This window comes from Rattus norvegicus, chromosome 7, assembly GCF_036323735.1.
Source record: "Rattus norvegicus strain BN/NHsdMcwi chromosome 7, GRCr8, whole genome shotgun sequence".
NCBI lineage: Eukaryota > Metazoa > Chordata > Mammalia > Rodentia > Muridae > Rattus > Rattus norvegicus.
Genome location: NC_086025.1, coordinates 29454383 through 29470411, shown reverse-complemented (window position 1 = coordinate 29470411; position 16029 = coordinate 29454383). Strand labels below are relative to the sequence as shown.

The 16029-nt window shown below is 44.7% G+C and overlaps 1 protein-coding gene across 9 annotated transcripts in view; it reads left to right on the top strand.

Annotated features, from left to right (window-relative positions):
* Positions 1-16029, top strand: part of Cfap54 (cilia and flagella associated protein 54) — a 286409-nt gene that overhangs the window by 19140 nt on the left and 251240 nt on the right. For 8 of the 9 annotated variants that reach the window (XR_005486835.2, XM_039080086.2, XM_039080083.2 and 5 more), the window contains exons 3-6: positions 2535-2684; positions 4174-4345; positions 8909-8967; positions 15180-15323. Coding sequence is in view for 8 of the 9 variants with exons in the window: in XM_039080086.2 (XP_038936014.1) it covers positions 2535-2684; positions 4174-4345; positions 8909-8967; positions 15180-15323 (525 nt within the window). In the remaining variant the exon portion in view is untranslated. The remainder of the gene's footprint in view (positions 1-2534; positions 2685-4173; positions 4346-8908; positions 8968-15179; positions 15324-16029) is intronic. The other variant, XM_039080085.2, reaches the window with a different exon arrangement.

Sequence of the window (16029 nt, the reverse complement as noted above, 5' to 3'; positions counted from 1 at the left end):
AACCACACAAAGACACAACAAAGAAAGAGAACTTCAGACCAATTTCCCTTATGAATATCGACGCAAAAATACTCAACAAAATTCTGGCAAACCGAATTCAAGAGCACACCAAAACAATCATCCACCATGATCAAGTAGGCTTCATCTCAGGCATGCAGGGATGGTTTAATATACGGAAAACCATCAACGTGATCCATTATATAAACAAACTGAAAGAACAGAACCACATGATCATTTCATTAGATGCTGAGAAAGCATTTGACAAAATTCAACACCCATTCATGATAAAAGTCCTGGAAAGAATAGGAATTCAAGGCCCATACCTAAACATAGTAAAAGCCATATGCAGCAAACCAGTTGCTAACATTAAACTAAATGGAGAGAAACTTGAAGCAATCCCACTAAAATCAGGGACTAGACAAGGCTGCCCACTCTCTCCCTACTTATTCAATATAGTTCTTGAAGTTCTAGCCAGAGCAATCAGACAACAAAAGGAGATCAAGGGGATACAGATCGGAAAAGAAGAGGTCAAAATATCACTATTTGCAGATGATATGATAGTATATTTATGTGATCCCAAAAGTTCCACCAGAGAACTACTAAAGCTGAGAAACAACTTCAGCAAAGTGGCTGGGTATAAAATTAACTCAAATAAGTCAGTTGCCTTCCTCTATACAAAAGAGAAACAAGCCGAGAAAGAAATTAGGGAAATGACACCCTTCATAATAGACCCAAATAATATAAAGTACCTCAGTGTGACTTTAACCAAGCAAATAAAAGATCTGTACAATAAGAACTTCAAGACACTGAGGAAAGAAATTGAAGAAGACCTCAGAAGATGGAAAGATCTCCCATGCTCATGGATTGGCAGGATTAATATAGTAAAAATGGCCATTTTACCAAAAGCAATCTACAGATTCAATGCAATCCCCATCAAAATACCAATCCAATTCTTCAAAGAGTTAGACAGAACAATTTGCAAATTCATCTGGAATAACAATTCCAAGTGATCTTACCTGGTAGTCAAGTCACGAGAATCAAACACAGAGGCAGTCAAGGAATGCTTTAAAGGGGCTAAAAGGTAGCTCAAGATAAATTGTAATTAGACGCTGGACTTGCCACACCAGCCTCTCCTCAGTCCCGACAGTTCTAATCAGCCATGAGCCACCCGGAAGGCTGAGTCTAAGGTCACCTTTCTTTTTGGGACCCTTTCACCCACAGAACTAATTAACCCTCAATCAAAGTCAGCCATAACTCTGCTGCATGCACCATGGTTCTTACACACTTGAAAATGCAGGGTTTGGGAGAAAGTAGGCGACTTCCAAGTTCTTCTATTTCTGTGGAGTGGAGCGATAGCAGCTGACAACATCGCCTTTGGATCTTGGTAGCTCTGGGAACGAGAGGCGGACACCTTGGAGTCTTAGCAGCAGTGGGTGAGTGTGGACTTCAGTAGAGGGAGAAGGAAGCGTGTCAGACACTGGGGGAACAAGCTGACCATGGGCAGTAGCCAAGGACCCTCAATGGATGCTTCTGCTAGACAGGCCTAGGTAGAGTGTTTACATTTGGATAGAAGAATAGGGACGACTTCTCTCCTTTTCAGTGGTAGGAAATGGGTCACTGAAGGTGTTTGAAATCCTGGAAATGAACTTGATCGTTGCTGCCATCAATTTCTAGACTATTTATATTTCAGCTAGAGCACAGATAATCTCGTGGGACGCTATGATTTTTGAGATATTGATATTTTTGAGATTATGATATTTTGGGTATATTATACAAATCCAGTTAGAACGGGAAAGATCCAAAACCAACCTGTGAGGAGACAAGGCGATAGAAACAAGAATGAGTGATATTTGATGTTGAGAATGGAGCCATGTTTGATGGTGGAGATCCCACAAGGGGCTAGGCAGGTGGGTGGGTCAGAAGCAGGCCAGTGGCTTTTCCTGGAGACAGGGCTGAGGAGGAGGAAGCTATGGAGAAGTTTCGAGGGACTCAGCTTTCCAGGTTCTCCTGTTTCCTGCTGACACTTTCTAGGTCAACCATCCCGTGTGCTCGATGGAAACAAAACCCCTGACTCACAGCAAGGAGACAGTCCTCACTCTTGAATTGAGCATGTGGGCCGCCATGAGCAGGGGATGATGGATTTGGGAACTTAGAGTCTATGAGATGTCGAGGGTTTTACCACAAACAGAACGAAACGTGCATCTTCTCATCGCTATGGTCATGATGGTCCCATATCCCAGACGCCTTCTTCTGAGAATTCAACACAATAACAGGCATGCATGGCCTAGAGAGTGTCTGCCACTTTACATATGCTTGGGAAATGGTGCTACTCACATGGTATTATAGAGCTGGGAGTGTAAAGAAACAGACCCTAGGTACAAAAGGGTAACATTTGTTTTTCCATAAAGTTACGTTGAAACACTGGCTGTATCTGCTTCTGGAAGTAGTAGTAGCCCACACTTACATGACTAAGGATACTCTGACTACCACCCAGTCCTTACATTTGAAACTGTAACAGGCCCTCTTTATTTCAGGAGTACAAGCTGGCTCTTCTGCAATGCTATGGGCGCTATCTCCAGGGGTTCACCACCGACTTCGACTTCGATGAGAACAAAGAAGACGTAAATCAGTTCAAGACTGTCTTCTTCCCAAACGGCTTTGGCGATGAAATGGCTAGACTTACAGTAAGTTGGGAGGAGAAGCTAAGGGCCCTGTGGCTTGTGAATAGTAGTGGGATTAGTATAGCCTTTGGCTGACGGTGACTAGATCGCTTCCTCCTCCTCACACAGCACCTGGCTGTGCCCCATAAGTCGTCTGATACATGTTTTGAGGGCTAGACAAAATGGGGAATCCACTAAGCCCCAGTGGTTGTGTTAATATAAGTGCTAGTTCATCCTGCAGCCTGCACTGTTGTTAGAATAACTAATACCTGTAGGTGCATTCATTTACGAAGAGTTTTGGGAAGCATATTGGATCCTTAAAACAGGTGTTAGGCCTTATTATTGCTCCATCTTATAGAAGAGAAAAATGAGGCTTCATATATATATATACATATATATGTATATTTATGAATATCATATACTATATATATAGTAAAAAATAAATAAAACAAAGGGTGCTCTTTGAGCATGAACATAGATTTTTGATAAGAAATTTTACCCATCTTTTATTATATTTGTGTTACTATATATTAATTGTTAGTATTAATTTACCAGTTGAGCAACCCCCCCCCCAATCCCGCCTTACATCACAACTGTGCTTGGGATTCTGGGAGCTAAAGGAATCCTTGATAGAAAGATGGGGCTGGGGACCCTGTCGGATTTACCCTCCCTAAGATTCTCAGTGTCTGGCTTTGTTATGTCCTCTTCCAAATACCCCGGGTGTCTTTATGGGGATAAAAACACAAGTCAACAGAAAAAAAAAATCCAAAATGCCAAAGCGAGCTCTGTGCGAGGTAACGTCTGCATGCACTGTGTGAATTTATCACCTCACAGCCTCCTTATGGCCCTAGGAGGTGGAACTATTTTGCCTTTTTACTGATAGAAGAAACACGATTATTAGAAATAAAGAAACAAGCCCAGGGGCTGGAAAGACAGCCGTGCAGTTGAGAGTGCTTATTGCCCTCCCAGAGGAACTGAGTTTGGCCCCCAGCACTCAGTCATGGCAGCCTGTAATTCCAGCGTTCCTGACGCCCTCTTCTGGACTCAGTGGCCATGACAGACCCCCGAAGCACTCCTAAAGCTGCCTGTGCCTGGAACATTTTGCTTCTGTCAGGAGCGGAAGCTCTCTCCTTTTTTCAAGTCTCCCTTGAAACAGTAGTGGTCAATCAACATTTGCTGAAAGCATTCTATAAATCGAGACAATCACATTTGAGCTAATAAATAGGCTAAAATGCTCTAGGATGAGATTACAACTCCTGACGAGTGGTAATGAGATAACAGGCTAATGGGATTTCAGTACTGTTTTGTTTGGGATTTTCTTTCGCCTTCGGAAAGCTGATCTTAAATTTTCTAAGGAAGCCTGTCTTGTATTTCTTTGCCTGCCAATCCATTAAATACAATTAAATACAAACGTTTGCATTTTAGTGTTTCTGGCATTTAACATCGTTGAGAAATGCCCCCCCTTTAATTTTATAAGCCTGGTTTATATTCATTTATTTCCTGTGTCTTTCAGTTTCATGCTTTGAGTGGAAAAAATATTTGCAACTACCAGCTGGTCTGCCAAAGTGATGCCAATCTGCAGAATGAAGAATCCGTGCGACAGTGTCTGCAGATCCTGTCTTCCTTTAGACTCATCATGCAGGTGGCGCTCCCTCAGGAGCACCTTTGCTGGATTATCTTCAACGGTGTGAACCAAGATGCCTTATTCCCCATTGTGCCTTTCAGATCGTTATTTAAATGCCAAGTTTGATGGCAACGTGCTTTTGTGATTTAAGACGTACACGTTTGTATATGTATAATTGAATACGAGTACATGCACGTAGAATAGAATAATTGTATTACTTTTTTTTTTTAAAGTTTGGATTACATTTTTTTTTGTCCTCACAAGTAGAGATGCTGGGGATTTCACCAAAGGAAGAGCCGGTGGCTATGGGGTAGTTGGTTTCAGGTCTATGACAAGTAGGGACCATGGTTGATAAGTGGAGGAGACATAGGGAGCAGACCAATGGTACATTGAGTCTAAGAATCATCCGCTTTCTCTGTCTTCTCCTCAAAGGCTCTGGCCAGCAGTTTTGGCTTTCTATGTAGGAACTTCCCCCACCACCCAGTTTGTTTTTGAGTAAGGATCTCTCTCTCTCTCTCTCTCTCTCTCTCTCTCTCTCTCTCTCTCTCTCCCCCTCTCTCTCCCTCTCTCTCTCTGTCACATACATTCATGTGCACATGCACACATGCATATATACATATATATATATATATATATACTTATCTTGGCTATTATTAAAGTGTAATGTTTGTTTTCTACTCTAAAGCTGTTCTGAGGTGCTCACTGTACTGGCCTCTGGATAATACATTCTGCTGTTTTCTTGGTGATCATGAGGAAAAATGATCGTGACAGTCTATTGGATGTGCGTAGACTAAGGAAGAGTAATTCCAATGAAAACGTACGGCTTTCCCTCCTCTCATGGCATTTGAAAGTTTACCTCCTAACCTTTCCCGACTTCACCCACCCCACATCACGCGCTGCCATCGTGGCTGAACCTGCAGTGCACGTTCACTACTAGAAACGAGGATGGCTCCTGGGGTCCGTGACTGGGCAGCATTTGTGGCTGGTCACCCGCAGTGTCCTTGGTTCTTTAGTCAGAGCCGAGGTACGCTGACAGAGTGGGACAGAGCAGGAGCCAGTGCTTCTGAGAGGGAACAGCATGTGCAAGGCTGGGGTCTCTGGAGGGGTAGAAATGACGTAAACCTGTAGTTCTAGCATTTGGAGACTTAGGCAGGAAGACGGAGAGTTAAGAGCAGCTGGGCTATGTGATACTCTCTGGCTCATAAATAAACAAATGAATGAATAAATAAATAATCATATTTTTTCTCCTCTGTCTTCCCTTCTTCAAAAAAGAGATTAGAGTTCTGCAAAGTTCTGCATCTCCAACTCCTTTGTCTCTATTCTGGTTCCGATCTCTGTGTTTATAAATATGACTTTGAGCTCTGCACTCTACTGCTTCCTGGGTCCCCCAGTCAGTGCTACTCTTGTAGAATCCACCAGGTCCCAGTATGTGACTCTAACTTCCCGTGTATGTCCCTACGGAGAAGCACCTAGCCTAACAGTTCTGCTCTGAATATCTTTGCTCATCTCGTCTCAAAGATTGGAGGGACGGTTTTCTGGGACCTGTGTCCAGGAGCGCAGTTGCTGGGTGGTGGGCCATACGTGTTCTAAACTTGGTTTCACTAATTAGTGTCATCATCTAAGACTTACTGAGTGCCTCTCATGAGCCTGGTATGGCCCTAGGTGTCTGAGGCACAGAAGTAGATAAAGTCTTACGCTTCCTCCTGCTGCAGGGAGGTGGTTCGTGAAACAGATAGTGTCAGGCACTGCTGTGGAGAGAATGCAGGTGGGAAGGCAGATAAGGAAGGCAAGCCAGGCTAAGGGAGGGGGCGGGGCTGGGAATGTACAAAAACTACTGAACCAAGAGCTGAAGGAGCCAGGGGCATAAACACCTGGAATATTTGGGGCAAAGCTGGTCCAATTCTGGGATTGACAAATACGTGATGGGCCCAAGGTTTTTACACTTTGTATTCTAAGCAGTCAGAACTATGCATTTGATAACTTGTCAAAGTACATTTAGCCTTTTATTACATTGACAATGTGTCATTGGTTATTAAGATATCTAGTTAGTCTTCATTCTTTCTGAAAGATTTCAAATATTCTCAAGTAACTGAACTCAACTAATTGAGACTTTCAGACCGGTTTTTGACAGTGGCCATCTTTGATGCAAAGGAGTCCCTTGAACAGGAAATTCAGAGTATGGATGGATTTGGCGCAAACAAACAAACAAAAAAAAAAAAACAAAAAAAAAAACTGGCTTCCAAAATTTCCCTGCGATCATAAAGATTCAGTCTGTGCCCCATCTTGTACTGTCTACTCTGGTGGCTTCTGCTGTGTAACTGAGCCCAGGCCAAAACCGGAACCATGGAAGCAGAATTTAGCTGTGGTCGGGATGAGTTAGGACTAGCAAGGTTACAGGCATGGTTTGAAACCTAGAAGAGCCTTTGTCCTTTCTGACAACAGCCCCCTGCTGCTGACATGTTTTTCCAGGCTCCTGGCTTGAACCTGAGTCACATGTTGTGCGGGCAGGCATGTGCTTCCTGTGCCCTGCCCTACTTGGTGACTGGGTTTCCTTTCTACAAGGAATCAGTCATACAGTTGCATCTCCCCATCCAATCTGTATAGTATATACGTGTCTGGATGTGTAATGTAGTTGTGTATGTATGTGTGTTGTGTATGCATATGTATGTATATGTATGTACATGCATGTGTAGTGTATATATTTAGACACACGTGTTTAGTGTAAGATATATGTGTGTCTAGTGTGTGTGTGTGTGTGTGTGTGTGTGTGTGAATATAGTAATTAGTGTCTGAATGTCTTCCTCTATTGTCTTTTTTTTCTTTTTTCTTTTCTTTTTTTTTTCGGAGCTGGGGACCGAACCCAGGGCCTTGACCGAACCCAGGGAGGCCTTGCGCTTCCTAGGCAAGCGCTCTACCACTAAGCTAAATCCCCAACCCCCTCTATTGTCTTTTGAAACAGGGTTTTGTTATTGAACCTACAGATCACTGTTTCAGCTAGACTGGCTGGTTAGTGAGTCCCTGGAACTCACCTGTAGCGTTGTATAAAAAGATAAGAAGGAAGGAATATGTTTGGTGGAGGCATGGTATGGTGTGGGAGAAGGGGGTGCCTCTGCCGGCCCATGCTGAGGCATCCCTTCCCCTTGAGGTACCAGCTACGTGAGCTATACGAGTATATATATACTATATGAGTATAGTATAGAATAGAGTCTATTTAGGGCATGGAGAGGGGAATTGAGGGGGTAGTAGAGACAGAGAAAAGATGAGAGAGAGGAGAGAGAGAGAGAGAGAGAGAGAGAGAGAGAGAGAGAGAGAGAGAGAGAGAGAGAGAGAGAGAAGAGGGTAAGGGGCAGGAGCAAGAGGAGAAGAGAGGAGAGCAGGAGCAGGAGCAGGAGCAAGAAAATGTGGAGGGAGCAAGCAGCCCCTTATATAGTGAGTCAGGCACGCCTGGCTGTTGCCAGGTAACTGTGGGTGGAGCCTAGATGAAATGCCAACAGTACCTTTCTCTCTCCTCCCAGGGCTGGGGTCACAGTGTACGATATCACACCCAGCCAGCTTAAGGCCCCATGCTCGCAAAGCCCTCACCTTACCCACTGAACCCGAGTTGTATCTTCAGCACAGCCAAGCTGAGGTGCGTAGAACGGCTTTGGCAGGCTGTAGCCGTGTGGCATCCAGACAGGTGGATCTTAAATGCAAGCAGAGAGCACATGACTCGGGCACTCGGTCTGCAGAGTCCTTGACTGCGGAGAATCAGAGAATTGTCTTCTCCGTGAGCCTATTCACGCGGCGTTCAGTGTTTTTGCTCCCGATGCGTGTAATTGATGTTTGTTTCTCTCACGTTTTTTTTTTTTTTTTTTTTTTTTTTTTTTTTTTTTAAGTCAAGGAATGCCTCTCGGAACAGATGCTTTTAGAGCTGAATTTTGACGGTTGTGAATTTTAGATCAGCTGTTTTGTAGAAAACAGTTGGACTTCTTGCCGTTACAAGCCAAGCCTTTTAAAAGCACGAGCACTTTCAAGCAGGTTTCTAGCACCGCCGTGTCCTCCTGTCCTGCCGCAAGCAAGCCTGCTTTCCTCTTGTAATGAATCACCCGACACAGAAATCGTACCGTGATGCTAGTTTCTGTTGCGCTGGCTATAGGGAATGACTTAATAACGGGGTGTATGTTATCTGAGGCAGGAAAGAGGTAAAACACAGCTTCTCGCCTGTTTCAAGTTTTAAACTACCCGACTTCCTTCTGGATTAAATGTGTCCTAATATTGTGCAGAGATGAATCTCTCATTCTCAACCATAAGGAAGCCACAGGAACAAAGAACACAGTAAAACCAGAAGGTATACGTGAATTACCCGCTGAAATATTATTCTCTCCAGTATATCTTAAAACTCGCATTGCCATAAAACGAGACTGGAGGATCGAGGCGTCGACATATTTAAAATACGATCATATTAGTTGTCTCCATGATTTTGTGCTGAAGTGACAAGAAAATATAGACGATTATCACCTCCTCCCGCCATCAAACCTCACGAGAGCGCTCGTTTGGCGGGTGGCAGACCTAAGCCATAGAAACAGCAATATGCCAGTCTCAGCCTTCGACTGCACAGTGTACTCACGTCTTTCTCTCCACTCAGGTACCCTTTACATCTACACCATTTGCCGGAAGCTGATGGTCATAGGACAGTCTTCCAAGGTAAGATGTGCAAAGCTTGCCTCTCACTGCTTTCTACACCATACACAGAGTGCTGAACCGAGCACAGGCTGTCTAGGGAATCACTGAACAGTTAGCAAATATATGTGACAAAATGTTTTCATAGTAATCGTACGAAGGGAGGGCCATATGTAAAGAATGATTGGACCGGAGAGATGGCTCAGTGGTTAAGAACATCGACTGCTCTTCCAGAGGTCCTCAGATCAATTCTCAGCAACCACCACACGGTGGCTCACAACCGTCTGTAGTGGGATCCTATGCCCTCTTCTGGTGTGTCTGAAGACAGTGTACTCATATTAAAGAAGCGGGGGTGGTATTCTAGTCTTTCCTGGTTATTAGGAAAGTGGACTCTCCTTACTGACTGGACCAAGACATTCCTCTTTATGCTGTTTGTCCCATAATAATCATTAAGAGTGTCCTCTGTCACTCTGTCTTAGTTTTCGAGATAAACTGTATTATGGAGTTCTTGGACTTTTTACTTACCACTTACAAGCTACTTGGAAAAAAACACCCAAACTCTCTAACTCCTCCTGCAGCTGTGGGCAAGGGAACTTTTAAATTATATTTTTTCGTATATACATACTACGTGTGTGCTCATGCGTGTGCCAACACAATGTGTATTTGCAGGCCATTGAACTATTTGGTTATCACTCTTGGGAATTCTGTCTACCTCCTTTGAGATGTCCACTAAGAGCGCTCCATTAGAATAGACTAGCTGGCCAGCCTGCCTCAGGGATCCTGCAGCCTCCAGCCTGTCAGTGTTAAGATATGAAGCATGTGCCATCATAGCTGGCACTTCCCTTGGGTTCTGGGGCCCAAACTCAGATAGTCATGCTTCCGAGACAAGTGCTCCTCTTGCTAGGCCCAGAGACTCTAACTTACACAATTCTTGCATCCTGGGACTCACCGAGCAGTTTCAGCAATGAGGAAGCCGCTGCCAAGTCTTGATTTTCCCCACAATGTTGGTCGCATGTTTGTTGGTAGAAGACATTTATTTCCTGTATTCATTTTCCAAGCATTGGAACGCAGACCAGAAAAGGCAACTATACTCCCATGGAGACCCTGCTGGAGTTGCCGTTGGCATGGGAAACATTGCTTTCTTATGAGTGTCTGTCCCTGAGTAGTCAAACGCTTTGGAGAGACTTTCTTTTCTTTTCTCTTCTCTTCTTTTCTTTTCTTTCCTTTTTCTTTTTTTTACATATTCCATCAAAACTAGGCATGCATTTTAGAGCTAGCAACACTTAAAAAGTAAAAACAGAAGGCATGATGTCTGCATGCTTCGTGGATAACATTAATTGCACGTTCACTTTCTGTTCCTCAAATGATAAAAAGCAAACTATTACTAATAATAACTTGAGGAAATTCTGGGTGAGCGTTTTGAGTACGGACAGAGTGGAAGCGAGGCTGTCCCACACATAATAATAAGCTGTTCTATAAACTCTACCACCCATGCTGCTTTTAGTTGCCGTTGAGATCCTCAAAAGGAATTTGCACTTGCAGTGTTCACAAATACTGCTCCAGAGCTGCCGAGCTCCGTCTGCTCTAGTGTTTGCCTGTCAGAGCTCTGAAGAGCACATCTGTCTGGGTCAACATGTGTTCGTTAGAGTTTATACTTGTTAACATCAAGAGGATTTTAAATCAACGTGATAGTCATCTGAAAATAATCTATTTCTAACCCACACCAGACACCTCTTCTTCCAGCCTCATGGGACTCTGACAAAGTGCAAGGTAGAAGAGGACAGTTGAGCAGCCCCCGGCGTGTGGGAAGGGGTTCGGGGCATGAAGGATTTAGGGGTTACACAACTGTCACTGGGAGGTCAGATTAGACTCTTCCAGTTTGCTCAGTATGATAGACTTCAAGGGAATTAATATTTTTTACCCAGAAATTTCCAAGCCTCCACATGGTTTCTCCGCATAACTTCTCTGAGGCTACACATGGGTAGCTCCATTTAATGGACATAGGCCCTGGAGATCCCACCACATAGGAAGCCTGCAGGCTCTAGGGAATTTTAATTTGATAGTCAGTTTTTTATTATTATTTTTATTCATTTAGTGTATGCAAGTATACACATGTCTGAATGTGTCTGTGTGTCTGTGAGTGATTACCATGTATGCATGTGTGTGTATATGCATGTGCATGTGTAGATACATATACGAATGTGTGTGCACCTGTGTGTGTGTACACATGTGTGAATGTTTGCTTATAGGCCAGAAGCTGATGTCAGATGCCATCCACAGTTGATCTTCACCTTGGCTTTTGAGACAGGAACTCTCACAGAACGTGCAGTTTGGTTCTAGGGTGTGTGGGTGATTCAGACCCAGTTCTGAAGACACGGCCAAGTGGGTCTGGCATTGCTTTGGTGGTGCTTTTTGCCACTGCTGCCGAGGCTGTTGGTTTACTTTGCCAGCATTGTCAGAACCTCCTGTCCGTCTCTCTCTCCTTCCAGGGCAAGAGTTAAAGACACATGCCACTGTGCCTGGCTCCAACATGGGTGCTGAGGTGTGAACTCAGGTCATTATACTCGAATGGCATTTTACCATTTTCCCAGTCCCCGAGTTCAAGTCTGTAACTGCATGGGACAGAAGTAGACCTGGGCGTCTCCAGGAACTCATGGAGTCAACCTTGGTTGACTTAATCTTCCAGTAAAGTAGAACCCAGGCATTATGGCTACCCTTCACTATTGATGTAAACCTTACTACGTTCTGGGCACTGTGGAAGGATTTTGCATGCATAGCAATACACACCATGGTCTTTTGAGGTAGAAATCTTCAGTGCCCCACCACCAGGCAAGTGGTGGCATCATCATCACCACCACCACCACCACCACCATCACCACCACCACCATCACCATCACCACCACCACCAACATCATCACCACCATCATCACCATCACCATCACCACCATCACTACCACCATCACCACCATCATTACCACCACCATCACTATCACCACCATCACCATCACCACCACCACTACCACCTCCAGAACCACCATCACCACCATCACCATCACCACCACCACCAACATCATCACCACCATCATCACCACCACCATCACTATCACCACCATCACCACCACCATCACCACCATCATCACCACCACCACCATCACTATCACCACCATCACCATCACCACCACCACTACCACCTCCAGAACCACCATCACCACCATCACCATCACCACCATCACCATCACTACCACCACCACCACCACCACCTCCAGCACCACCACCATCACCATCACCACCATCACCACCATCACCACCACCACCACCACCACCACCACCACCACCACCACCACCACCACCACACCACCATCATCACTATCACAATACCACCACCACCACCGTATGGACTCACCATGTCCCATGTATTCTGCTAAGTTCCTTCATGAATCTCCCCATTTAATCCTTATACCAATACTTTCATGAGGAAACTGTTTTCACTTAACTTACAGACAGGGATGCAGAGGCTTAGAAAACTGAGCTTGCTCGCAGCTGCAGGTGTAGACTGGGGCGTTCTGAGGCCACAGTCAGAAGGACCATGGCCCAACCCCATAAGAGCAATGGCTATCCAGTCACTAAGTCGGCTCCCGTCTTGCCTGTCTTTCTTTGGTTTACCTACTCCAGTGGAGGAGCTGTGTGGGAGGGACAGATCTTTCCCTTTAAAATCCCAAAGACCAGGACCGATGAAGGGCTTTTCTTCAGATAAAGCCACTAGAGTACTCTCCAGTACACACTCAGTACTACAAGGAGTCATCTATCCAAAACTATTCCTAACTACCAAGAGACACATTTGCTTGGGGTCACAGAATAAATCTAGTGTTTTCTGTAGCATCGTAAGGGGCAGTCTGGGACTCAACAAATGTTAAAGAACATACTAGCAAAAGTATGGATTTACGTTTTACTTTCCTAACTATTGTGGTAAAATATCTGGCTTGCATAGTCATTAAGCCACTCCTGTATGCATTATTTCATAAACTCCAAGTCAACCTTGAAATGGCTTCTGACATAAATCTGTGATACACGAGGCTGCAGTGCCATCCAGTGGCTGAGCTAATTTATTGTTTTTTTTTTTTTGTTTTGTTTTTTTTTTTTTCCCGCTGACACCTGAAGGGTGCTTGTGTGGTCCATTGTTTAGGTTCGTCTAGATTTTAGCTTTTGGAAGTTTTGTTTTTTCCGTTAAGAAAATTGTCCTGTTTTAGTCCATCCATTTTATTAATAAAAATAATTATCTCTAGGGGCTAGAGGGGGAAAAAGCTATAAACTGAGTTGTTTTTTTTTTCCAATGGCTTTTCATCTCCAAACTTGAAAGCAGGTTTTCCAGTGGGTTTTGGCACACTTCTCTCCTTTGTCAAGGCTTCGCTGTGCGGTGGAAAGAATGCTGCACTTAGCAGTTCAAAGACTTGAATTCCAGCTCCAGTTCATTCTCTCTGAGTCAGATTAGGTTAGATTTAACTTAGGGTCCCTTTTGGCAATACACTCTTTGAGCTTTCCTTTCTTTCTTTAATTCCAACTCTTAAAGCCAAACCCAAGTGTAACTGTCCAGGGAAGCTATTTTTACTTTGAAACGTGAACTTTCTCATTGTGGAAGCTTCGGGGGATTTTGCGAAGGCATGGTGTTTTGAAGAGGTGTTTACACAGAGTTTCACTCCATGTTCTCCAAACCATGGTGATCCCAAAACCATGATGGGGCAGTGGGTGGGAGAAAACAGGAGGTTCTGATGGTGGTGGCAAGGTAAACCAACAACCTCAGACTCCGTGGCAGAAAGCGCCACCATGGGGCTGACTTGGCAGTGCTGTGTCTTCAGAACAGCCCGAATCTCCCCACTACGGTCACCCACACACCCTAGAGCAAAGTCACTGAACACCAGCAGTGCTGGACAAGGGAGATGGATTTGAGTGAGTCCTACAGGGACCTGGGAAATGTATCCTGGAGAGGGATCTAGCAGGGAGCATAGGCTGCTTTGGGATTTTCAGGGCCTTAGACCTGTTTGGAAGTGAGCTGTGCATTGTTTGGTTCTCTCCCAGAAGATCTAGCTAGGACTAAGTGCTGGAAGCCTATCAAGGTGGATACTAATTTAAATTATGAAGTTGTCATTTTCTTGTGTTGAAAATCACCCTATGGCTGCCACAAAGTGTTTCTTGTTACTGGGATAGGAACTCTTGGTAGGGAAGACGTGGGATGTCCGGTGTTGGTGCTGGTAATGTTGAAGGAAAAAATGTTAGGGGGGCTTCCTGCTCTTCTGTTTCTATGATTGCTTGAAGTATTTCCATAGCCAGCTTGGTGAACTGCTCTTTTAGTGAAGGTCTGTCTGACAGTCAACAAAGATTTACGGCACACCTCCTGCTTGCCAGGTGATACGGGGTTGTGATGCACAGGCAATTGAGGTCTAGAGAGACACTGAAATGGGAATGCAGCCTAAGCTTATGTGATTTCAGTCTGACTGTTAAAGCCCTTCCCATTCTCCTGATCCTCCTAAACCAAAACAATACACCGATTCCACAGACCAGCTAGCAACTTTGAGTTGCTCCTAGACCATTCTCCACTTGGAGAATGTTGCTGAAAATGAGTTCAGCTCATAGGCCTCTTGAGGAACTATTCTAGAACAATAAAGCCTCCAAAACAGCTACATCAAGACTTGGGGCTCTGTCAACTTAAATTAAAAACAAAACTCAGGGGGTAGGGAGATGGGCTCTTGGTAAGTGCTTGGTTTACAATCACGAACACCTGAGTTTGATTTCCAGAACCCATGTTTATAAAGGAGCCAGGCACGGCGGTATGCCTCTAATCCATGCACGGAGAAAGTGGAGACAGGTATACCTTAGGGACGAGCTGGCCAGCCAGTCCAGCTAAGTCAGGGAGGCTTGGGTTCAGTGATGGACTCTATTTCAATAAAAACAGATGGAGAGCATTTGGGGAGGACATTTAGTGTTGACTTTGGCCTGTGCACATATACATGTGCACACACACCAGCACACATACACACATGTGTACACACACACACACACACACACACACACACACACACATGAAATGCTAGTTTCCTTTGACTCATTGTTTATGGTACCTGATCGGAGTAGCCAATAACCTGAACTCAAAGCGTGGACTTTGATGCTTCTGAGAAATATTATTGTGGCTAGTGTTAAGAGACGAGAACTAATTCAGAAGTAATGTGCTCTCTGCTTCCCAGGCCTTAGAGTTCCTGCTGTGGGCCAGCATGTGCATGGAATCCTCTGTCCCGCTCCTGTCTGTCAGGTACCTGACGTGGAGAGCCACTCTCTACACTGCTGTCTGCCAGTGCCACTATGACTGCCAAAATGGCATCCACGGGGAGGTATGTGGCTCTCTGAGGTGGATGGCTTCAGTATCTGAAGTACGGCTTATCAAACCGTCCCTCCTTTAGATGGCTCAAGGCTACAGAGCAGCCAAAGAGCTGGAAAGAAGCAAAGCCAAGAAACTCCTGGTTTTACCTGAAGACATTTTCTTGGTTATTCCGTTTTGCCATTTTGTAGCTTTTGTGTGTGCTTGTTCTCCTTGACTCTTACCCTACAAGCTTGGATCTTTGCCCCTTTCATTCCTCCTGCTTTCCTGTGTAGGGTGTGTGTGTGTGTGTGTGTGTGTGTGTGTGTGTGTGTGTGTGTGTGTGCGTGCACGCCCCAACCTGCTGGGGATTCAGCAGAGAACTGAGGAGGGGGCGAAAGAATGGGGGGATAGGAGACACAAAGGAGAGCAAGTTCTTTGTCTGATCAAGCTCTCAAACTTTATTTCAGGCCAGAGGCTTAGAAAGACAAGCGGAAAAGTCACACAGGGCCCAAGACCAATTCATCACCATCACCACCATCCTATTGTTCTTGCGGTTCCTTGCAATCCTAAACTGTAAATTGCAAGTGTACTGATACAGACAGATAACTGGCTAGGTTTCCCACAGAGGCTGTATAATTGGGCTTGAAACATTCCTGAGAACATTCCTGAAATAGAGTGTGTGAAAGTGGGCTTGGCTCCCAGCATGTATGTGTGTGTGTGTGTGTGTGTGTGAGAGA